Source organism: Psammomys obesus, unplaced genomic scaffold, assembly GCF_907164565.1.
Source record: "Psammomys obesus unplaced genomic scaffold, mPsaObe1.curated_primary_1811, whole genome shotgun sequence".
NCBI lineage: Eukaryota > Metazoa > Chordata > Mammalia > Rodentia > Muridae > Psammomys > Psammomys obesus.
In genome coordinates, this window is record NW_026585687.1 from 6105995 (window position 1) to 6130328 (window position 24334).

The window sequence follows — 24334 nt, forward strand, 5'->3', positions numbered from 1 at the left end:
AGAGATTTTGAGCCCCAGTGTAGCACATTATAATGCCTTTATTTTTTTGTATTAATAAGTCTTCAGTTTTTAGTATGGTATGTTTTCACTTTTGGTCTAAGTTTTTATAGTGTGTGTGTGTGTGTGTGTGTGTGTGTGTGTGTGTGTGTGTGTGATATGCTCTTACTCTGGTATTTTACTCTGGTATCTTGTTTTATCTTGAGACGGTATCCCTACCATCTCAGAGCTTGCCATGTAGACAAGTGAGTCCCAGGGATCTGACTATCTTTGCCTTGCCAGTTGCAGGGATTACATGTGGGTGCCATCGTGCTAAGCTGTTTTTATTTTATTTTATTAATTACACTTTATTCACTTTGTATACCCCCATAAACCCCTTCCTTCTCCCCTCCCGATCCCACCCTCCCTCCCCTTTCTGCATGCATACCCCTCCCCAAGTCCACTGATTGGGGAGATCCTCCTCTCCTTCCTTCTGATCTTAGTTTATCAGATCTCATCAGGAGTGGCTGCATTGTCATCTTCTGTGGCCTGGTAAGGCTGCTCCCCCCTCAGGGGGAGGTGATCAACGAGCAGGCTTATCAGATTATGTCAGAGACAGTCCCTCTTCCCATTACTATGTAACCCACTTGGACACTGAAATGCCATGGGCTACATCTGTGCAGGGGTTCTAGGTTATCTCCATGCATGGTATTGGTTGGAGTATGAGTCTCTGGGAAGTTCCCTGTGTTCAAATTTTCTGGTTCTGTTGCTCTCCTTGTGGGATTCCTGTCCTCTCCAGCTCTTACTATTTCCCACTTCTTACATAAGATTCCATGCACTCTGCCCAACAGTTGGCCATAAGTCTCAGCCTCTGCTTTTATAGTCTGCAGGGCAGAGCCTTTCAGAGGCCCTCTGTGGCAGGTTTTTAGGTTGTTTCTTGTTTTCTTCTACACAATGGAGTATTACTCTGCAATGATAAATAAAGGAAATCACAAAATTTGCAGGTAAATGGTGGGACCTGCAAAGGATCATCCTGAGTGAGCTGTCCCAGAAGCAGAAAGACACACATGGTATATACTCACTCATATAGACATATAACACAGGATAAACCTATTAAAGTCTGTACATCTAAAGAAACTAATCAAGAGAGATGACCCAGACTAAAACGCTCAATCCCCATCCCAAAAGGCAAAGAGGCTAAGCTGTTTTTAAAACTCAGTTTCTGGGTAAAAATTCAAAATTGTGTGCATGCAAGACAATTTATCTTGCCAGCCCCAGTTTTATTAATCTTTACTAACTTCACCTTTGGCTGAAACCATGAAGATTGGTAGAGACGCTTACATTGGTGCTGTCTGTATTACATTTAGCCTAAGGGCATCACTAATACCAACAATATTTGTACTTTTTTTTCCTGGCTTTGTAATTCACTGGTTCCTTCCCACTTAACCATCCTGCATTGTTCTTAGCATCTAATTTAAATACTGTGTTTAACCTTTGAGCTGGTGCAAACCTGTAATCCCAGCACTCAGGGAGGTAGAGGCAGGTGGATCTCCGTGAGTTCAAGTCCAGCTTGGTCTAGAAAGTGAGTCCAGGACAGCTAAGTCAATACAGAGAAACCCTGTCTCAAAAAACATAGATAGGTAGATATATAGATGGATGGATGGATAGATAGATAGATACTGTGTAAATTTGAGTTTCTCAATTTAACTCTCTCAGTAGATGGTAATATGCATAGGTTATGGGAGTTACTTTTCTTTAGACATAGAGACTCCAGTAAAGTTCTTTGCTTAGCACTAACCATGTAAATACTGTTAAATAATGACTATGTAAAATTTCTGACCCTCATTTCAGATTTTAGCTCCTCATAGTCAGAGCCTCTGTTAGTACCATTAAAGTATCAGAAGAAAAAATGTGCTTTGTGTTAGGCTGGCAGATTTTTTTTTTTTTTCAGGAAAACAGAAACAAAACCTTTTGTTATCCCATATCATTAGCAAAGTTCTGCCCTTTTCCATTGGTATCCTCTAAAGCAGAAACCCTGTCAATCTCCTTTTAAAAAAAGATACTCAACCTTTGACATAACAGATGAAGTTGCTAGTAAAGATATCCTATTGTACATACTGATACCAGACAAAGCCACTGTATTTACTTAGTACTGTGGGCTCAACATAAAAAGCATCCAATAAGGTGGCAAAGACCTCAAAGAACTCTTTATTTTAGAGGGCCTCTGATCTGTGTCTACGGAAACACAGTGGTGATAATATGGTAGGAATGTGTATAATTCTTATTGTTGAAATTCTAGGTTACTGAAAGTACCATATGATATATCTACTCATATCAATAAATAGTCTAAATAGTCACAAATTACTTGATCCATTTCATGTTGACTGAATTGCCCTTTGTGATGAAAGTTGAAATCACTGTTTAATTTTAACTCTCTTTTGTTTTTTAATTTTAATTTTTTTATTTTTTATATTAATTACACTTTATTTACTTTGTATCCCAGCTGTAGCGCCCTCCTTCATTCCTTCCCAATCTCACTCTCCCTTCCTAATCTGCTCCCTGTCCTTCTCTAAGTTCACTGATAGAGGAGGACCTCTTCCCCTTCCATCTGATCCTAGTTTATCAGGTCTCATTAGGACTGGCTGCAATGTCCTCCTTTGTGGCCTAGCAAGGCTGCTCTTCCCTCAGGGGTGGAGGGAAGGTAAAGGAGCCAGTCACTGAGTTCATGTCAGAAACAGTTCCTGTTCCCCTTACTAGGGTACCTACTTGGATGCTGAGCTGCCATGGGCTACATCTGAGCAGGTTATATCCATACATAGTCCTTGGTTGGAGTATCAGTCTCAGAAAAGACCGCTGTGCCCAGATATATTTGGTCCTTGTGGAACTCCTGTCCTCTCCAGGTCTTTCTAACTCCCCCTTCTTTCATATGGTTCTCTGCACTCTTCGCAAGGTTTGGTTATGATTCTCAGCATATGCTCTGATACACTCTACCTAGCAGTGTATCAAAGCAGATGCTCAGACTCATAGAGGGCCTCTTTCTTTCTTCTTTCTTTCTTTCTTTCTTTCTTTCTTTCTTTCTTTCTTTCTTTCTCTCTCTCTCTCTCTCTCTCTCTCTGTCTTCTCTCTCTTTCTTTTCTTCAAGACAGGGTTTCTCTGTGTACCCTTGGTTGTACTAGATTTGCTTTGTAGACCAGCCTAGCCTCAAACTCACAGAGATCTGCCTTTTTCTGTCTCTGCAAGTGCTGGAATTACAGGTGTGTGCCACCACGCCTGGATGATAGTTTAATTTTATATGTCAATGAAGTAATAGTACTGTTAGAAAAATTAATTTCATTGTACATTTTATTAGATTATAATTGATCTTTTTGAAAGGACTTTTATTATTCACCTAAATAGGCACCCGGAATTCTGTTTTTACTCTAGTAAATTGAGAAATTTTCCTTGAGTTGTATTATTTAAAATGAATTATGTAACAATAGCTAGAAATAATTTGGATGAAAATATAACCCTGGTGCATGTACACAGTGGTAAAGGAGGTAAATGTGAATTTAAAACATCTTTGTCTGTGAGTTTCTTTTTTCACATTTTGATTTTCATTTTGTGGACTACTTCTTTGTATTTTACTTTGAGTTTTTGTTTTGTTTTAAATGCTTCTGCCTTGTAGCCTTTGAGAAAAAAAAACCCAAACAAACATAAAAACAAACAAACAAACAAACAAACCCCCTTTTCAGTACTGTTAGGCCACAGAGGAGGACTTTGCAGCCAGTCCTGAAAATACCTGACAAAACGGAGTCATATGAAAGGGCAAGAGGTCCTCCCCTATCAGTGGACTTGGAAAGGGGCAGGGAGGAGATGAGGGAGGGAGGGTGGGATTGGGGAGGGAATGAGGGATACAGCTGGGATACAGAATTAACAAAATGTAACTAATGCGAATAATAATAAAAATAAAAGAAAAAACCCTTTTTCTTGCATATTCTTTATATAGTTCAGATGTTAAAAGTGCCTTTAACATAATTATATGAACAAATATGAACATATGTGAAATCAAGTTCTCAAATAAATGCATTTCATAGGAGAATACTAGTAAGCATTATTTTTGCTATTTCCAAAGCTCTCTGATTTTGGTGCGATAAGGAGGCAAGTAGGTGATCTCCACTAATAATCTAACGAGGTAGCACTGGCATGTGAATGGTGCCTTAACTATGCATATTATGAGATAATGAGCGATACAGGTTATGCTACCAACTTAGTATACAGGCAGGCCTAGATCTTTTACTTTATAGATTATGGCCTGAACCGTAAAAATGACACTTGACTGACTATGAGGCACATGAAGACATTGCTACTGATTAAGATGCTTGAATTAACCATACAGTTAATAATATGCATGATCTGGAATTAGATCGGCATTATTAGATATAGAACTTTAAGTGGGAAAAGGAGAAAGTTAGATGGTAAAAAAGGATCTTCATGGTGTTCACTTGTAAGATCATCAAAAAGAAAGTAATGAAAGCAAATGTTTCTTCTGCACTGCAATTTTGATCTATGTCTAAATTCATGTCTGCTGGCTAATAAGCACTGACTTTGTTGATTTTGAAAAATAAAATCCTTTGGTGTAGGAAGTCTCTTTTTTAATCTCCAACACTAGAATTAAGTGGTAAATTATTTTGACTTTGTAGCAATGAGCTCATCACTTTAGAAAAACTTTATCATTTCTGATTATTTTTGAGATTGTAATTCACATTTCTTTCTTCCCTCCAAACACCATCTTCCTCTCTCCTTCAAATTCATGGTCTCTTTTCCCATCATTTGTTATTGCATGCATATGTTTTGAATAAGCATATTATGCATTCCTAAATCAAACCCATTGAGTCCAAAAAAGAAGAAAAAGAATAAATACTATTTTCTCAAAATTGTTTCCTCACCTCCTTTTGGCTTCCAGATTAAGAAGAAACAGCAAGATGTGCTTGGTTTCTTAGAAGCCAACAAAATAGGATTTGAAGAAAAAGATATTGCAGCTAATGAAGAGAATCGAAAGTGGATGAGAGAAAATGTACCTGAGAACAGTCGACCAGCCACAGGGTACCCCTTGCCACCTCAGATTTTCAATGAAAGCCAGTACCGCGGGGTAAGGAAACTACTTAACTTCTTATTTATTGAAATAGATTGTCTCAAAAAAAAGCTAACACCTTTCAGCTTCACCTCCAAACCCATGTAGAGTCATTTCTTCTGCACAACCAGCTGTCTTCTGCAACCACCCTAAGCAGCTACATAGTATTTTGCTCTCTAGGACCAAAAATCAAATGAACAAACAAAACATGTACATGTATAATGACAGAAACTGGATATACAGTAGGCTTTATGTTTCTTCATTTTGATGCCAACCACAGCAACACAGGTTGCCATGGCCTAATTGTTGGCTCTCATCTGGACTTGCCCAGGGTCCTCTCCTGGCTCCTAGAATTTAGTTTTTTCACTGGAAGTTGCTCTGCTCTGGGATTTCCTCACTAGTAGAGTACTCTTGTTTTCCGCCTCCGAGTTTTCCTTTATAGAGCCACCTAGTTTTTTGAGACAGCTGAGACTGGCCTCAAAGTCCTATGTTGCTGAGATGAATTTATGCTCCTTATCCTCCTACCTTAATATCTGATTACTAGGATTACAGGGGCTTTCCTCTACTCCAGGCTTGGAATCAATTTTTTCATAGCGCCTTTACATCACAGATTTATTGAAGACTGAAAAGGCTGTCTTTTCTTAGAGAGCATCTTTTTTTTTCCTTTTTGAATTTAATTTTTTATTAATTATAGTTTATTCACTTTGTATCCCAGTTGTAGCCCCCTCCCCCAACCCTTCCCAATCCCACCGTCCCTCCCTCTTCTTCTCCTATGCCCCTCCCCCAGTCCAGTCCTCCTCCCCTTCCATATGGCCATAGTCTATCAGGTCTCATGAGGTCTGGTTTCGTCTTCCTATGTGGACTGGTAAGGCTGCTCCCTTCTCAGGTGGAGGTGATCAAAGGGCCAGCCACTGAGTTCATGTCAGAGACGATCCCTGTTCCTATTATTGGGGAACCCTTTTGAACACTGACCTGCCATGGGCTACTTCTGTGCAGGAATTCTAAATTATCTTCATGCATGATCCTTGTTTGGAGTATCAGTCTCAGAAAAGACCCTGTGGCCAGATATTTTTTGGTTCTGTTGCTTTCCTTGTGGAGCTCCTGCCCCCTCCAGGTCTTTCTATCTCCCCCTTCTTTCATAAGATTCCCTACACTCTGCAAAAAGTTTGGCTATGAATCTCAGCATATGTTTTGATCCTCTGCTGGGTAGAGTCTTTCAGAGGCCCTCTGTGACAGGTTCCTGTCCTGTTCCCTGTTTGGTCCCTCTTTTGATGTCCATCTAATTTGCCTTTCTGAATGAAGATTGAGCAACTTACCAGGGTCCTCCTTGCTTAGTTTCTTTAGGTGCACAGATTTTAATATGCTTATCCTATATTATACGTCTAATATCCACTTATGAGTGAGTATACACCATATGTGTCTCTCTGCTTCTGGGATACCTCACTCAGGATGATCATTACTAGATCCCACCATTTGCCTGCAGATTTCATGATTTCTGTGTTTTTAATTGCTGTGTTTTTAATTCCATTGTGTAAATGTTTCACGATTTCCATATCCATTTCTCCGTGGAGGAACATCTGGTTTGTTTCCAGGTTCTGGCTATTAAGAAAAAATTCTCCTATGAACATGGTTGAGCAAATGTCCTTGTTGTGTACTTGAGCATCTTTTGGATATATGCCTAGGAGTGGTATAGCTGGTTCTTGAGGGAGTACTATTCCTCAGGACACTCAGCTCCGGAAAAGATCCTGTTTTCCCACAGGCTCCAGGCTCTAGCTTCCTGCTTTCTTAGAGAACATCTTACTTCTAATTAGTATTATCTAAGGGAAAGGTATGACCAAAATGGGAAAATTCACTAATATAAATGTTTTCCATCAACAATTCTGCTGTAGATTTTCATGTTATTGAATATAGGGCCAACGTGTAAATTATAGGTGAAGACAGGTGAAGGAACTTAGGCTATTCTGAATTTTCTGCAAATCATTGAATATCAGTAGCTAGAACGCACTGCAAAGGCTAGCCAGTTTAAGGAATTTATGCATTTATATATGCACAATTTAAAATACAGGCCATGAATTCAAGGGGGTTCATGGGAAGGGGAAAATAATATAATTATATTTTAATTAAAAATAATTTTCAAAGTGATCAGTTAAGCCAATATAAGCCAATATGTGATCTTGACAGTTCATTTTAGAACTATTATTTTTAGAGGCATAGAAGTTGGTACATATTTATGTTATACCATATGATGTTTTGATTCAAGTGTGTGTTATGTTCAAGCCACAAAAAAAAAAAGATAAGCATGTCTTCTTTTTCCAACCGTGTGTCCTTTTTTCCTTTTTTTTTTTTTTTTTTTTTTTTTGTCTTTTGGTATTGAGTACTTTCAAAATCCTCCTAGATCTAGAAAAGATAATTCTGAGTGAAATATCCCAGAAGGAGAAAGACAAACATGGTATATAGTCACTTATATAGACCTATAAGATATGATAAACATAATGAAATCTGTACACCTAAAAAAGATAATCAAGAGAGCGGACATGGGGTAAGATGATCAATCCTCGTTTAGAAAGACAGATGGGATGTGCATTGAACGTATGACAGGAGTCTATTGAGCGCATTTGAAAGACTCTAACTAGCAGTGTTTTCAAAGCAAAGATTCATGACCAAACCTTTGGCAGAGTACAGGGAATCATAAGAAAGAAGGGGAGTTAGTCTGATGGGGAAAGGATAGGTGCTCCACAAGGACCAAATATATCTGGGCACAGGGTCTTTTCTGAGACTGACATTCAACCAAGGACCATGTATGGATATAACCTAGAACCTCTGCTCAAATGTAGCCTGTGGTAGCTCAGTAACCAATTGGTTTCCCATAGTGAGGGGAACAAGGACTATTTCTAACAGGAACTCAATGACTGGCTCTTTGGCCTCCCCCCCCCCACCCGCCCCAAGGGAGGAGCAGTCCTGTTAGGCCACAGAGGAGAGCTTTGCAGCCAGTCCTAAGATACCTGATAAAACAGGATCAGATGAATGGGGAGGAGGTCCCCCCCCATCAGTGGACTTGGAAAGGGGCACGGTGGAGATGAGGGAGGGAGGGACTGGGAGGGAATGAGGGATCGGGACATGGCTGGGATACAGAGTTAATAAAATGTAACTGATAAGAAAAAATAAAATTAAAAAAAATCCTCCTAGTTTTTGGAAAATATAAACCCCATTATTACGTTTTGAAATGTCTGTTGTTTGATTTTTTAAAACAATCACAGTATGGATCATAAGAGTACATTAGGAAGCCATAACTATCTGATTTTCCTCTTCCTTGGGAGCTGTACTTCAGGGGAATAAAGGCAAGTATCACGCAGAATTACAAAGACAGAAGTGAAACATCAAGAGGTGAGACTCAGGAACCAAATGCATATCTGTTAGTGCAAAAGGAAGTAATTTTCTATTTAGTGTTAGTTTGTGCCTGACACACTTGGGAGTTTAATGACACTGAGTGTTAAGATTTTGACTTTATAAACTCTCAAAGAGAAGAATTTGGACTAGTCATTTATAGAAAACTCACATGCTTGTGATTCTGCTGATTCTGCTATGTACTTTGTACAATAATTTTCATGCCAATCCATATTACCAAACAGCTTTGCTAGCAGGATCTTACTATTGCTCATCTCTGGATGCCCTCACTATTTTCTGTTTACCTTTTTCACTCTGAAATATTGAGTAAATAGCTTTCCATATTAATTTGCTTTTACTTATCTGAGGCTTTCTGAACCTTGTACCACCGACCACTTTAGAAAGATTATTGTTTGTTGTGTAGAGATCCCCTGTCCACTGTAGGATCTTTCACAGGAACCTTGGCTTCTAGCTATGCAATGGCAGTAGCACTGTCTTTTTTGAACTAAGAAAAATTCTTACAGGCCTTGCCAGATATCCCCTATGTGGAAATTACATCCTACTGAATGCCACTGGATAGTGGCACATGATGTTATTATTTCACTAGGTGGTATCAGAGGCTACTATCCTACCCATATTTGTGAAGCTCTGCTATAGAAGATATAAAATTTATAAGAAGTATCCTTGTTCTGAAAGACTTGTACATATGAATAAAATAAGATTTAAGATGATAACAAAATATGGTGTCATACATTCTTGGTTAATGACATTAGAATTCCAGATATGTAAATAAAGCTTTTAATTTTTTTCTCCCTTATGAGAATTGTTCCAGAACACAAACTACCTTGCTTATTGTTGAATATTTAACATCAAGGACACCGCTTATCAGAAAGACACACATGGTAGATACTTACTTATAAGTGGATATTAGACATATAATATAGGATAAACATACCAAAATATATACACCTAAAGAAGCTAAGCAAGAAGGAGGACCCTGGGTAAGATAATCAATCCTTACTCAGAAAGGTAAACGGGACGGACATCAGAAGAGGGAGATAACAGGGAGCAGGAGGAGCCTACCACAGAAGGCCTCTGAAAGACTCTTCCCAGCAGGATATCAAAACACATGCGGAGATTCATAGCCAAACTTTTTTGCAGAGTGTGGGGAATCTTATGAAAGAAGGGGGAGATAGAAAGACCTGGAACGGATAGGAACTGCACAAGGAGAGCAACAAAACCAAGAAATCTGGGCCCATGTATCTTTCTGTGACTGATACTCGAATCAAGGACCATGCATGGAGATAACCCAGAACTTCTGCACAGATGTAGCCTATTGCAGCTCAGTCTCCAAGTGAGTTCCATAGTAAGAGAACAGGGACTGTCTCTGACATGAACTCAGTGGCTGGATCTTGGATCACCTCCCCCTGAGGGGGGAGAAGCCTTACCAGGCCACAGAGGAAGACAATGAAGCCAGCTCTGATGAGACCTGATAGAATAGGGTCAGATGGAAGAAGAGGTGTCCTCTCTTACTGCTGGACTTGGAGAGGGGCATGGGAGGAGATGAGGGAGGGAGGGTGAGATTAGGAGGGGCTGGAGGAGGGGGCTACAGCTGGGATACAAAGTGAATAAACTGTAATAAATAATAAATAAAAATGCTAATCTTATATGTAAATTCAGTATTTTGAAGTATGGAACATATGGTATTTCTGATGGCTTATGTTATTGAACATATCCCTAGGTTCATTCACGTCACAGATAACAGGGTTTTATTTTAAAGGGTGGATAGTGTTTTACTGTGTACACATGCCGAATTTTCTTTTTTCTTCATCCATTGAAGGACACTGGCACTTTTTATGTCTTGCCTGTTGTGACAAGTGGTGAAGTAAATATCTGATTGTAGAAATCTCTTTGACAGACTGATTTCATTCTTCATTTCTTTGACTTTTTAATACTAGGATTCTCTATATGCCAGACTGACTCAGGCAATTCTCTTGCTTCCATCATGAGTTCTAGGTGTAAGACCTATACCCATTACGATTTCACTGCCATTGGGTATGTGCCCCAAAGGGAGAGTGCTGGATCATGGGATAGAGTTTTTTTTTGTACGTTTGCTTATCTATCTTTCTTTCTTTCTTTCTTTTTCTCTTTCTTTCTTTCTCTTTGTTTCTTTCTCTCTTTTTTATTTCTCTCCCTCTTTTTCTGTCTTTCTCTCTTTCTCTCTTCCTTTTGCTTTCTTTTTCTCTTTTTTCTCTTTCTTCCTCTTTTTCTTTCTTACTCTCTCTCTTTTTTCTCTTTCTCTCTTCTCTTTCTTTCTCTTTCTCTCTTACTTTTTTCTTTCTCTCTCTCTTTCTTTTTCTCTCTCTCTCTCTCTCTCTGTCTTTTTTTCTCTTTCTTTCTTTCTCTCTCTCTCTTTCTCTCTCTCTTTCTCTCTCTCTCTTTCTTTCTTTTTTTCTCTCTCTTTTTCTCTCACTTTTTCTTTCTTTCTTTCTCTCTTGGGCTTGCTATGTATGTAGACCAGGCTCCCCTAAGGTAGTTAAGGACTGAGGAACCTCTATATATCATTTTCCATAATGGTTGTACCAGTTTACATTCACATGCAATAATGTGGAAGGTTTTACTTTCCTCTACTCCTTTATAATGTTCATTATATTTTTGTCTTTTTGAAAGAAATCATTCTTGTATGGTTAAAAGTGATATCTCACTGTGGTTTTAATTTGGAATTCCTCAATAATAAACCAGTGTTGTTGGGCAAGAGAAAAGTTAACATTTTTTCATGACTTGCAGCTTCTCTCTCAATCAGCTTTTTTGAAGGAGACATTTGGAACAACTTGCAGGGGTTAGGGGTGGACAGAGAGCTTTTCAAAATTAAATTTTTATTTTTATTTTTTACATTTTATTTATTATATATCCGGACTGAAGGCTCCTCCCCCAACTCCTCCCAACCCCGCTCTCCCTCCCTCTTCTCCCATCCCCTTCCCCTGGACCACTGAAAGGGGGAGTTCTCTTCCTTTGCCATCTGCCCATAGCTTATTAAGTCTCATCAGGATAGCCTGGATCCCCTTCCTCTGTGGCCTGGCAAGACCGCATATTCAGAGGCAACTGATCAAAGAAAAGGCAATCGAGTTAATCACAGAGACAGACCCTGCCTCCTTTACTCTGGCACCCTCGTGGATACTCAGCTGCCAGTAGGCTACTTCTGAGCAGGGGGTCTAGGTCCTCTCCATTCATGGTCCTTGATTGGGGCATCAGTCTCTGAAGGAACCCCTGGGCTCAGACTTTTTAGCTTTGTTGCTCTCCTTGTGGGACTCCTAAATGCTCCATGTTCTTCTATCCCCCGCCCTACTTCCATAATACTCCCTGAGCTCTTACCAATATTTGGCCCTGAGTCTCAGCATCTGCTTCTATTCCCCTGTTGGGTGGAGCTTTTGAGGACCCTCTATAGTAGGCTCCCATCCTGTTTCCTCTCTTTCACACTTCAGGTGTCTCTCCTGTTTGCCATTCTGAATGAGATTTAAGCATCCTCCCTAGAGTCCTCCTTAGTGTTTAACTTCTTTAGGTCTGTAGATTTTAGTATGGCTATCCTATATTATAAGACTAATATCCACTTATAAGTTAGTGTATACCAGAAAACTTTGAAGAGCTGAATATGAGAGTCAGCCGAATGGCGACTTGAAAAAGGCTATCGACGCAAATGCTGAGACTCATAGCCAAACTTTGGGCAGAGTGCAGGGGAATCTTATGGAAGAAGGGGAAGATAGTCCTGGAGAGAACAGGAGCTGCACAAGAAGACCAACAGAGACCCAAAAACACTGGGCCCAGGGAGATCTACAGAGAATGATACTCCAACCAAGGACCATGCATGAAGAGGACCTAGAACCTCTGCTCAGATGAAACCCATAGGCTGCTTAGTCTCCAAGTGCGTTCTCTAGTAAAAGGAGCAGGGTCTGTCTCTGACATGAACTCAGTGGCTGGCTCTTTGATCACCTCTCCCTGGGGGTTACAGCCTTGTCAGGCCACAGAGGAAGATGATGCAACCAGCCCTGATGACACATGATAGATGGAAGGGAAAGAGAACTGCCCCTATCAATGGACTAGGGGAGGGGCATGGGAGGAGAAGAAAGAGAGTGGGTGGGACTGGAAGGAGATAAGGGAGGGGCTAGAACCGGGATACTAAGTGAATAAATTGTAATTAATAATAAATAAAAATTAAAAATTAAATAAATACTAAAATGTAAAAAACAAATATATTGTTATAGATTTATAAAAACTAAAAACTAAGAAAGTTGATTTTAAGTTCCGATTATTAATTATACAACAAGTGATTATATAGGTTTAAATATCATAAATAATTTCTTTTTAAAATACTTTTTTATACTTGTTAAAATTATGTCTATGAATTGAGCAGAGTTAGCTTATACTTTGATAAATGCCAAAATTTGAAAAAGACCAAGAATTATTTTCACATTTTGTTATGTTTCATAAGTATTATTAATTTTCTGAACATAATTGGCAAGCATATATCAAGTCTTTCTGTTTGTAACTCATATTTGAATGTTTTTAAATGAATAACCAACAGTTTCATATTTCAAAAAGTAAATTGTGCATCAACATTTTACTATAAAATCTAAGCTTCTCATACAGGGCATTATAAATTCTCTTTCAATGCAGAGGATGTTTTGGATTGTTGATTCCAATCCCGTGGTACTTCAAGTCGTTATTAATGACAGGTTAATAAACACAACATTGATGTTGATTAATCACATAAAATAAAATTTGAGGAAGTATATTCTATAAAACTAACTCTGTTATGATAATACCTATGGAGCATACTTAAGGAGTCTTCACCAGCATTTCAGTTCTCATTTAATATTGTTTTGTGAGATAGTTCTTTTGTATAAAATAAACAATAAGCCTAATTTCTCAATCTGCATTATTTTCTTAGTATATAAACCTATGTTTAACTTTTTATAATAAAAATATTATTTTTCCAAAAAGAATTCCTCAATAATGCATTATTATGTTTATTTTTTCATAAACCTAATGGCCTTTTATAGATTTTTATTTGAGGCATGTCTTATTTGGGCATTTTAGTCCATTTTTAGTTGGGTTAACTTGAATTTACTTTTAATTTGTATAGGTTGTTTTGGCAGCTCCCACATTTAAGTTCTCCCAGCCACTTGGTAGAATACAACACAATACACACCCTCACACACACACATGCACACACACACTCAAGCACACACACACATCCTCCAGTACTTACTTTTGTTTAACTTATATAATTTTGTTTTTGTCATTTTTTTTCTTGAAATGTAATTAGATTGTTTATGTTTGTATAAGCTTCATGTTTGAAATTTTACTTTGTGGTAGTGACTTTTGTGGTGTGCGCTTTCCTATGAATTTTAACATATGCATTGGTTTGTGGAACTAGTGCTACGATAAATACTATTTCTCAAAGTGTTGTGATATTCCTCTATATGTATATACTATGTCTAACCCTAATCCCTGGCAAGCACTAATTTATCTTCAGCACTATAATTTTGTCTGTTTGATAAGGTCATAAAAATTGGTTAATATAGTATGCAGTCTTTCAATGCTGACTTCTTTCAGTGAATTGTATATTTTTGAGATCTAGTTGTTGCCTGTATCAACACCTTGTTCCCTCAGGTTGCTGGGTGGCAGTTTATCATTATACAGATATAAACACTGTACATTGGTAGACATTTTTATTGTTTATAAATTTGAACCATTGTCATTATCAGTGCTTTGAGCATTGATTTTTGTATGAACACTAATTTTCACTTTTCAGTATTGAATGCCAAGGATGTGTTTGTTGCTTAACACCGTGAATGTATTTTTTTTTTCTGAGATAGGATTTCTCTGTGTAACCTTGTATGTTCTTGACTCCCTTTGTAGACCAGGTTGACCTCAAACTCACAGAGCTCTGCATGCCTCTGCCTCCCTGAGGGCTGGATTACACAAGTGTGCCACCACACTTGGCAGTGATTGTATTTTTAATTTATAAGGAATCTGAAATGTTTCTGGATGGACTCTGCCATTTACCCTACGTGTCCAGTACTCAACCTTTTCTTTCAGTTCTTGGTATTGTCAGAAGTTTGTCTGCTCTTTTTATATGTTCCTGCATATTTTTCTCAGTATTGTACCCATGATAGACAAATGCTGCAGGTCTGAGCTACTTCTCAGCCCTATTGTCAACCTTTTCAACCAATCCCAAATAGCTTGGTGTCTTGATATTTTCCGGTCATTTTAATTTCTGTTTATGAAATGCTCAAAATTATGATATTAACATACATTTATGTGCTTATTTGTCATCCTTCTATTTTCTTTAAATATCTGTTTAATCAGTATTATGTCTTATGATTTTTATGTAATAGAGATGTAAATTTTTTGCCACTTACATGTTTTGCAATTATTTTCTTCTATGTGTAGTTAATCATTTTAGCGACTTAATGTTATCCTTCATCAATAAAAAGAATTAAGTTCATATTATTCAGAATAATAAGGGGAAAAGACTATGTTTTTAAGACAGGATCTTACATAACTCTGACTGGCCAAAACAACCATATTACCATGTAGCTCTTGGCTCTGAACTTCTAATCCTCGTGCCTCTTCTTTCCAAATGCAGACTACAGATATGGGACACCATGCCTGGCTCTATGTGTTCTGCTATTTCTTGAAGTAGGATCCAAATTGGTAGGGTTCCATTTATGTCCACATTCTCCAAATGCTGGAAAGAAGGAAAGGTGCTTGAAAAGAAGCCTGCAATCTATTGTTGAGACAGTCTGTAGAAAATTCAGCAAGTTTTGAGAATCTCAGCTGTAACAAATCAGCCAAAAAGTCAGGTTCCCTATGTATGTCCAGAAATCACATAATCAAGGCCATGTACAGAAAATAGACATTGAACTATGTTTGCTGTTGATTACAAGTTACAAATGTAGTCAAGTCCGTATGTGATTTTTGGTGAAGGCTTTGTGGTCTAGGGGACAAACAATGTAAAGCTCAACCAAATTGAGATGTGTCAAGATTCTCCTGAACCTTCAGGGTTAAAGCTTTTTTTTTTGCTCATTTCAAGAACATTTTACTCTCTTAGAAAACACAGTACAGCCTCACTGTTCTTCTGGCTTTATGCGTGTGTAGCTAATATTGGTTTAATTTAGGGATGAGAAAATTACTATAAAATTCGGCGAAGGGATGGAAATATGGAGAACTGGAACGAGTCTGTAAATAAGCAATCTACTGCTGAAGAATACTTGCTTTAGGTTGTGGAGGAAGGTGCAAGCAGATGTAAATTCTTTGTGGTGTGCAATAAACGATTCTGCCTTTTCTGAGCCAAAGATCAACCTGCCTTCAAATATATGTTAAATAGCCTTTTCTCCCTTCCTCCATCCTTTCCTCTTTGTATTTATTTAGTTGTTGTTTTTAACTGAAAATAGATTTTTTTTCCAAACAATATATGATTAGAGTTTCCCATCCTCAAACTCTTCCCATGTCCTCTTGATTTCCTCACCCACCTAAATCCATACACTTTCTTGCTCTCTATTGTTAGAAAACAATTACCTGAAAACAGTAAAGTAAAACAAAATAAAATGACAAAATAAAAACAAAGAAATCATCATAGGGCAAAACAAACAAAAGGGAAAACAGTCAAAGGAAAGCACCAGAAACACATAAAGATGCAGAGACACAACATTCACACACAGAATTTCATAAAACACAAAAACAGACTATCACAAAATGAATATACTGTTTTTTTAGAGGCTTGTTTCTTTCTTTATTTGTTTGTTTTTGCCTCAAAATGCTTTGTCTGGGCATTTTAAAATTTTACTCTTATTCGAAAGTAAGGTGAATACAAGCCAATATTGAAATATTGCAATGTGGGGCTGGAGAGACAGCTCAGCATTTAAGATCACTGAATGCTCTTCCAGAGGACTTGGGCTCAATTCCCAGCACCCACATGGCATCTCACAACTCTAACTCCAAGATCTGACACCCTCACACTGACATACAGGCAGGCAAAACACCAATGCAGATAAAATAAAAGTTAAAAAGGTGAGAGAGATATTATCCAGGTATGATGGTGCATGCCTGTAATCCCTGCACTTGGGAGGCAGAGGTAGGCAGATCTCTGTGAGTTCAAGGCCAGCCTGGTCTACGAAATGCATCTAGGACAGCCAAGGCTACACAGAGAAACCATGTCTCAGAAAAAAGAGAGAGAGATTGCAATGTAAACATTTTTCAAATTGTACACCAGACATTAATGCTCCTCACCTAGGGGATGAATAATGGGCTTTTTTTGCGATATAGTGTTTCCCTGTGTAGCTCAGTCTGGCCTGGAACTGGTGATCTTTCTTCCTTAGCTTCTGAAGTTGGTATTACACACTTGTCATTTCAGAAATCCTCCTGGTTTCTGTTTATTACTCCTTCCAGGATTTCAGCGTTATAGAGCTTAGCTCCAAGGGAGACAGCTGATCTTGTCAACCAATCAAATCATTGTGAGAACATTTCTTTTCTATTGGATTGTTGATTGCTAATTTTTCTTGTCTTCTTTTCACAAAGGATTATGATGCCTTCTTTGAAGCCCGAGAAAATAATGCAGTTTATGCCTTTTTAGGCTTGACAGCACCACCTGGTTCAAAGGTATGATTCCTCTATGTCCTTTGTTGTTGACTGTCTTATTGCTGCTGTGTTTTTTATCAATAAAAGTTCTGTACAAAACAAAATTTGAAAATCTAAATGAAATGGACAGTTTTCTTGATAGATTTCATTTACCAAAACTGAATCAAGATCAGGTAAATAAATTAAACAGTCTTATATCTCCTAAGGAAATAGAAGCTGTCATCAAAAGTCTCCCATCCTAAAAAAGCCCAGAGCCAGACGGTTTCATTGCAGAATTCTAAACCAAACCTTCAAAGAAAAGCTAACACCAATACTCTTTAAACTATTTCACAAAGTAGAAACAGAAGGAACATTACCAAACTCATTCTATGAAGCCACAGTCACCTTGATACCTAGACCACACAAAGACCCAACAAAGAAAGAACTTCAGACCTATCTCTCTTATGAACATCTATGCAAAAATACTTAATACTCACAAACTGAATCTAAGAACACATTAAAGATATCATCTACCATGACCAAGGAGGCCTTATCCCAGGCACGCAGGGTGATTCAACATAAGAAAATCCATCAGTGTAATCCACCATATATACAAACTGAAAAAAAAAAATGATCATCTCCTTAGATGCCGGAAAAGCATTTGACAAAATCCAACACTGATTAGTGTTTAAAGTTTTGGAGAGATCAGGGATACAGGGCATATACCTAAACTTAGTAAAAGCAATATACATCAGTCTTATAGTCAACATCAAACTAATTGGAGAGAAACTTAAATCAGTCCCACTGAAATCAGGGATAAGGCAAAGGCTGCCCACTTTCTCCTTAGCACCTAGACTTCCCCTGTGATGGGGTTACACTTGTGTGCCATCCTGCCATGAAAATTTGGCTTAAGAAGCTAAATTTGGCAGGTGTGTGCTCTGTGAACATTAGAGGAATGACATGTTATAGTCAGACTTCTATTTTAGGATGCTTTAACAGTCCACAAAAACAATTGAGAGGGCCTTAAGTGAAATAGCTTAAAAAGAAGAATGATGAATTTAGAAGGAGAATTACATTACAAGCTTTGCCAAATGAAAAAGATATTTGTGCATCTAAGAACTGAAGTGGATTACTAAAGCTCTTCTTGGAATTTGGACCTATAATAGAACAAGGAATTAACCAGGGAGAGGGTGAGTCTTTAAAATGAGAGGGCTTATGATCTTCTGGTGAGATTGAAAGATATAAGGAGAGAAGGATTACAAATAGGAATGTTAATATGAGGGAAGGTTACAAAGTTCATAATTAAAGGTATTCTTCCATTAGTGTGAGATTAGAAGAGTGATTACCTGTGAGGCATGAGAAAAGTGAAATTACCTGTGAAGATTGAGGAGAGTTTTGGAACATCAGCATTATGAGGGGAATTGAAATGATTTCGATTTTGGAGATAAGCCATGCAGTAGACTGTGACCACGAATAGAATTGAGGACCTGAGTTTGGCTCCCAGCACACACTCACAAACAGATGTCACTCTAGAGCCACACCTCTGGCTTCTGAAGACAACAGCACTCTTGTGCACATGCTCATATGCAGACACACATAAAATTGAAAAATAAAAATAAATCTTAGCAAAAAAGAAAATTAAGTAGTTAACCATACTGGAAAAGAACACTGATGGTGAAAGAGATGTTGTAAGGTGAAATGCAATTTTCATTTGTGAAATTTGTAAAAATGAAACCAAAAGGTAAAACTCTGCTCTGGGAAAGTATATCGAAACAGTAGCGCTGGCAAGGTGAGTTGTTATTCTTCTTTGAAAATGAGAAGAGCAAATATTTGTCAAAAGACTCAAGAATGTTATAGTCTGACAAAATAACTATATAGTCTCAGCAAGAATGTCCTGTATTGATAAGAGAGAACTGTGTAGCTTGTGGAAAAATATGAAAATTAGTTATAGATTTATTTTCACTGGATAATTCTCTAATCATATTTAGAACCTATACATAGGACAAAAAGGAGCCTAAAAAGGATAGCTGCCAATATCATTCATTGCCAATATCATCTATCATTCTTTATTTACCAAATAAGTAATAGTGCATACTCTTAAAATTTATTGAAAATGAATGCACTAGAAAGCCTGCTACCTGAAAGAACTGCACTGCAAATATTTCCAAAAAGCACATTCTTGCGGAAGACAAATATGCTTTATTATCCGTTTGTGTACCAAAGATACTTAAGAGGGAAAGGTTAGTACTGATTTCTTGCTTTTATTTTAATTTAGAAAGTACTTCTTAGCTCTGGCAGTTCTTGCTTTGTAGTGAAAGTGATGATTTTAAGATGAAAAATAATAAAATAGTTTATAGTTTGACAAAAATATAAATCCAGTGACATTTGTCTTTAGGGAAAAATGATTTGCCTAGGAAAGCCTTTTGAAGTAATCTTTTAATATAGTAGAGAGTTATAGTTAGAAAAATGTTTTTATTAATCTTGTTTGAATCATTGTGTATGAAAAGTGGCCATGGAATCTTCCTCAGTTGTGGTATGTGAAACAATCTTATTTTCATTGAAAATAATCTATACAGGAGATTAATAACTAAGATTAATAACCTAACTGTGGAGTTGGTTTCAGTCAAAAGGAGGAAAGGAGAAAAAGAATTTTTGCCTCTAATGAGGTCACTCAGGGGAACACTCTGTATATATCTGTTTTCATTGTTTTATCCTTAGATCATATTTATGAGCTAAGTGTCTGCAATGGAATTCTGTAGAAGAAACTAATACTTAAATAATTTACTTTGTCCAAAACTACAGAATTGAATGGCACAGCTGGGATGTGAATCCTGATTTACTTAACTCAAAACCTCTGCAGGCACAGGATAAAGTTCATATTATATCATATCATATCATATCATATCATATCATATCATACATATCATATCATATCATATCATATATACATATATTGCTACCTAAAAGAACTGCAGTGCAAATATTTCAATAAAACACATTCTTGTGGAAGACAAATAATCTTTATTATCCTTTTGTGTACCCAGCATACTTTTTAAAATTAAATAAGTTTTTTATTATTGTTGGGTGTGTATGTATATAATGTGTGTGTACATGGACACCTGTGTGTTATTGGAGACCTTAATATATTTTATCTTGTTTTCTTTATTTTAATAATTTTTAAGTTCAGTGTGTGTACACATGTGTGTGTGTGTGTGTCTTGTGTCTGTGTGTGTTACGAGGGAGCATTAGAACCACAATGCACGTGTGTAGGTAAGAGTTCCCAGATTTTAGCTCAAATCATCAGGCTTGCATCATAGACAGCACTGCTGAGCTGTCTCACTGGTCCTACAATTTATTTTATTCCTAAAATTAGAAAGGAACTTGCTCAGTAGATCAGATTGGCCTTGAACTCAGAGAGACCCACCTGCCTTGCCCCTTTCCCCTGGTACTGGGATTAAAAGTGTATGCCACTACCTATTAGGCCAGTTACCTAGAATGTAGAATTTCCTTTTGTTTAGATGCCCATGTTAGTAAATTTCTTTCATTGGAAATATAGAGTTTGGCTATGGGGAGCTAGGCTGTTTTCCAAATACTTGAAAGTGATGTGCACTTATGAGAAGAAATACTTGACAAATATATGCACATTATTATGTAACTGCTTCCCCAACTGCATATGCTAGTTGCTATTTCGTAGTGTTTTTTTTTCTGCTAAGTTTTTAAAAGCCTTTTGTGTTTATTTGATTTATTTATTTTGTATTTATTTTGACCCATTGGATTTAAAAAATGTTGCTGATATGATGGGGAGCCATTTACCAAGGATTGGTGGGGCTTTACAAGCCCCTACCTTAATTTCATGAGGGCATATTGTCAGGGTCCTATCTTTTTAGGTGTTCTTTCAGACTTGGAGGGGATAATACAGATGTCCCATTATGACTGAGCATTCAACAGTCATTTTTCTTAGTATTTTGATTAGTTATCAACTGCTGCTCACTGCAAAAAGAAGTTTCTCTGGTCAGGTTTGTAAGCAGCACTATATGGTCATAAACACAAACATTTACAAGGCAGTTTGATGAATACAACATGACCGTTCAGCAAAATAATAGTAGGCTCCTCCTGAGTACCTGTGACCTCATTGTCGAGGGGGTATTTACTGCGCTCACAGAACTAGTTCCTCTTACAGGACAGACTTCAAACCAAATCAGAAAGAAGTTGCTAACCCCCATAACAGTCACACCACTTTACCAATGGGCCCATCTTGCCTGGTGAGTTGGTTTTGTGGTATACAGGGTCCATAGCTGAATCAGAATTTGATGCCTATTCTCTCCCAGAAACCTGCATAGTACTTCATGGCATGATGAAAGCTACTGCTAATTATTTTAAAGCCTTTTCTTCTATGAAAGTAAGTACTCTCTTTTTGAATTATCTTAGTAATTTGAGCTAATTTATGTTAACCAAAATGTACAGGAGTATCTGCCTTGTGATATTTAAATGAATTTTTTGTTTGTTTGTTTTATTCCAGGAAGCAAAAGCCCAGGAAAAGCAGCAGGAATGAATGCTACCTGTTCTCCCTTCAGCATATTGAAAAATAATGAATATCCATTGCATTTAAAAAAAATCTTGGCTTTAAAAAATAGGCTTAAATGTTGAAATAGTAGAGTAGTTGATGTTCTTGCCTGCAAACAAGCATAATTAAAATGTGAACATGGTGGTGAGAAAATGAGAGATGAAGTTAAAACTTTAAGTAGATATCATAGAGTAGTATTATCATCTGCCAAGGCATTTTAGGTTCTGTAAGGATTTTGCCAAAAATATGCTCCTTTTTTTTATATTACTGTGTAGCTTAAGGATATCTTCATTTCAACTTAAAGGAATTAAAGCAGGAGAAAGAGAGAGATCGAGACTCTTATTCCAAAATTGCCTCATTAACTTTAGTGAACATGAATACTTTGATGTGATGTTACTGTTGTTGAAATGTGTTTGCAGGTTATGTTCATGATGTGTTAGACATTATAATTTCCTATGGTGATTTTGGTATTTTCATTTTATAGAATAAAATTTTATGCCCTGGACCATACGTTTTCCAGGCTTCTAAATGTACCCTTTCATTGCACAGTTAGTGACAGATTCCTTGTTACTTATACAGTTATAACATTATCATTTTTCTAAGTTGCTTGCCTCAGTAAAATATGGGTATATAAGTTACGGAAAAAGATTGCAATTAATTTTCAATTGGTCCTTCCTTGCAAAGAGCTCTGACTTTAAATTAACCATTATGCAAGATTTTGCCCCTCATTGTTCAAGATTTATTTTCCTTTGATGTTTGCTAAGAGAAATCTTAGCGGCTCTTTTCTCCTGCTTTGACACTGCTGGTGATTATGAATGCCACTGTCTCTTGATAGGTGAGCTTTTTTTTTTCAGTTTAGGTAGATTGTATCAACAAATCAGTTCAAGTAGAAAGAATCTCTACCATGCCTTGATTTTGTGAGAAAGCACAAGTATCAAAGAATGAGAACAACCTTGAAAATATTTTGAAGATAAGGATGACCCAAATCACTCAACCAGAAGATATTGATATTATACCTTTGTCTTGTATTACTTTATTTTTCAAACACACATCTTTGATTTTAAATTATTGTATGATATCTGCCTTTTGCTAGACTGAACTCTGAAAAAAAATCCAACATATAATGAAGGCATTGCTGTGTTTACTGAAATTCAAACTTGATTTGATACTTTAAAATAAATGTTTTAAAAAATTATCTGTTACTGGACTCTGAATAATATACAGTAATTTTGATGAGTAATTGTTTCTTTATAGGTGTTTAGGAAGGGGAAAAACAAACCAAACCAAAAAAAAAAAAAACAATTTGAAGACAATTTCTCAATTTTTTAGTGATCTGAACTTTGAACATTAAATTAGAGTCAAAGCTACCTATTCCTCTTATTTTTTTTCCTTTTTCTTTTTACCAAAAAAAAAAAAAAAATTCAGAGAACTCTATGGAAAACAGTGCTTTCAATGAAATCTGGAGTAAGCAAAATAATTTCAGCCAATATTTTTTTTTTCTGAACATTCCTAAATGCTGCAGATGATACTAGCAATATTCAATGTGAGAAATTTAACTTTTGGTTTGTATTAAATAACACTGTTGGGACAGGCATTATTCAAAAATAGATGCATGGAGGATGTTTATATTTATGGGATAATACCTTGAAATCAATTTATCTATAGCTTTAAAGTAAAAGTTTGGATTGAGTTTTCTCAAATTGAAGGCTTTAGAAGAAAGAAAAGAAAACAAAATTCTGAGAATTAAGTTGAGTTTTGAAAGAACTTTCATAGCCTGGGGAATAAAATTCTTGCTGTTTTTTATAATATGTTTGGAATATTTGTGTTTATAAAACAGATCAGATAATTTGTTAATTTCTCATTTTAGAGCTAATTTGCCTTTTAGAATTTTTGATCTTCAGAAAGAGTTCCATTTCCAAAAACACTATAAATTGTTAATTGTAATGTTAAATGTGAACACTTCCTTGGGAACCTGAACACAGGTAAACAGAGAATTTTGAAATAAAGATCGTTTTGATTGGGAAAGACTAAGTACAAGGAGTTTTGGTGAAATCAGACTGCATTCTTTAAGTAAAAAGGTAAAAAAGTATAATTCTCATGGATATTGTTAACCAGTTGTTGGTGTTTAAAATATACAAAGGATGTCGTATTCTATGTAACACCTGTAATTCTTTCCTTCTGATGAATTCCAATAAAACCAATTAAGTGATTCATGTTTGATTAATTTGATTTTTCTGGTCTTCTGTCCCCCTTCCACAACCGCTGCTTCTGAATATTACTGGTCATCCCTTTGTAACTAATTTTTAAATTTTTATATAAAAAGTAACTATTCTTGGAACTGGGGATATGGCTCAGTATTTAAGATCACTTAGGTCTCTTCTAGAGAAACCAGGTTCTATCTCCAGCACACACAAGGTGCCTCACAACTGGCAGTAACTAGAGTTCCAGGAAATCTGATGTCCTTTCTGGCCTCCTCTGGCACCAGGCGTGAACTTAGTACACAGACAAACATTTAGAATATTTTTGAAAGAGTAATCGTTTTGTTAATTTAATTATTATTTTGTTATGGTTGTTTTTATTAACAAGTTTATTGAGATATGTTATATTCCTTAAAATTTACCTATTTAAAATGTAAAATTTCATGGGTTTTGCACAGTCATCAACATAGTGTGAAGAATGGA

At 36.8% G+C, this 24334-nt stretch overlaps 1 protein-coding gene across 1 annotated transcript in view; it reads left to right on the top strand.

Annotated features, from left to right (window-relative positions):
• The window catches only part of Sh3bgrl (SH3 domain binding glutamate rich protein like), an 84370-nt gene extending 60508 nt beyond the window's left edge, over positions 1-23862 (top strand). The window contains exons 2-4 of the mRNA XM_055592715.1: positions 4919-5104; positions 17051-17131; positions 21609-23862. Of these exons, the coding sequence (XP_055448690.1) occupies positions 4919-5104; positions 17051-17131; positions 21609-21641 (300 nt within the window). The 3' untranslated portion in view covers positions 21642-23862. The remainder of the gene's footprint in view (positions 1-4918; positions 5105-17050; positions 17132-21608) is intronic.
• The last annotated feature ends 472 nt before the right edge of the window (positions 23863-24334 follow it).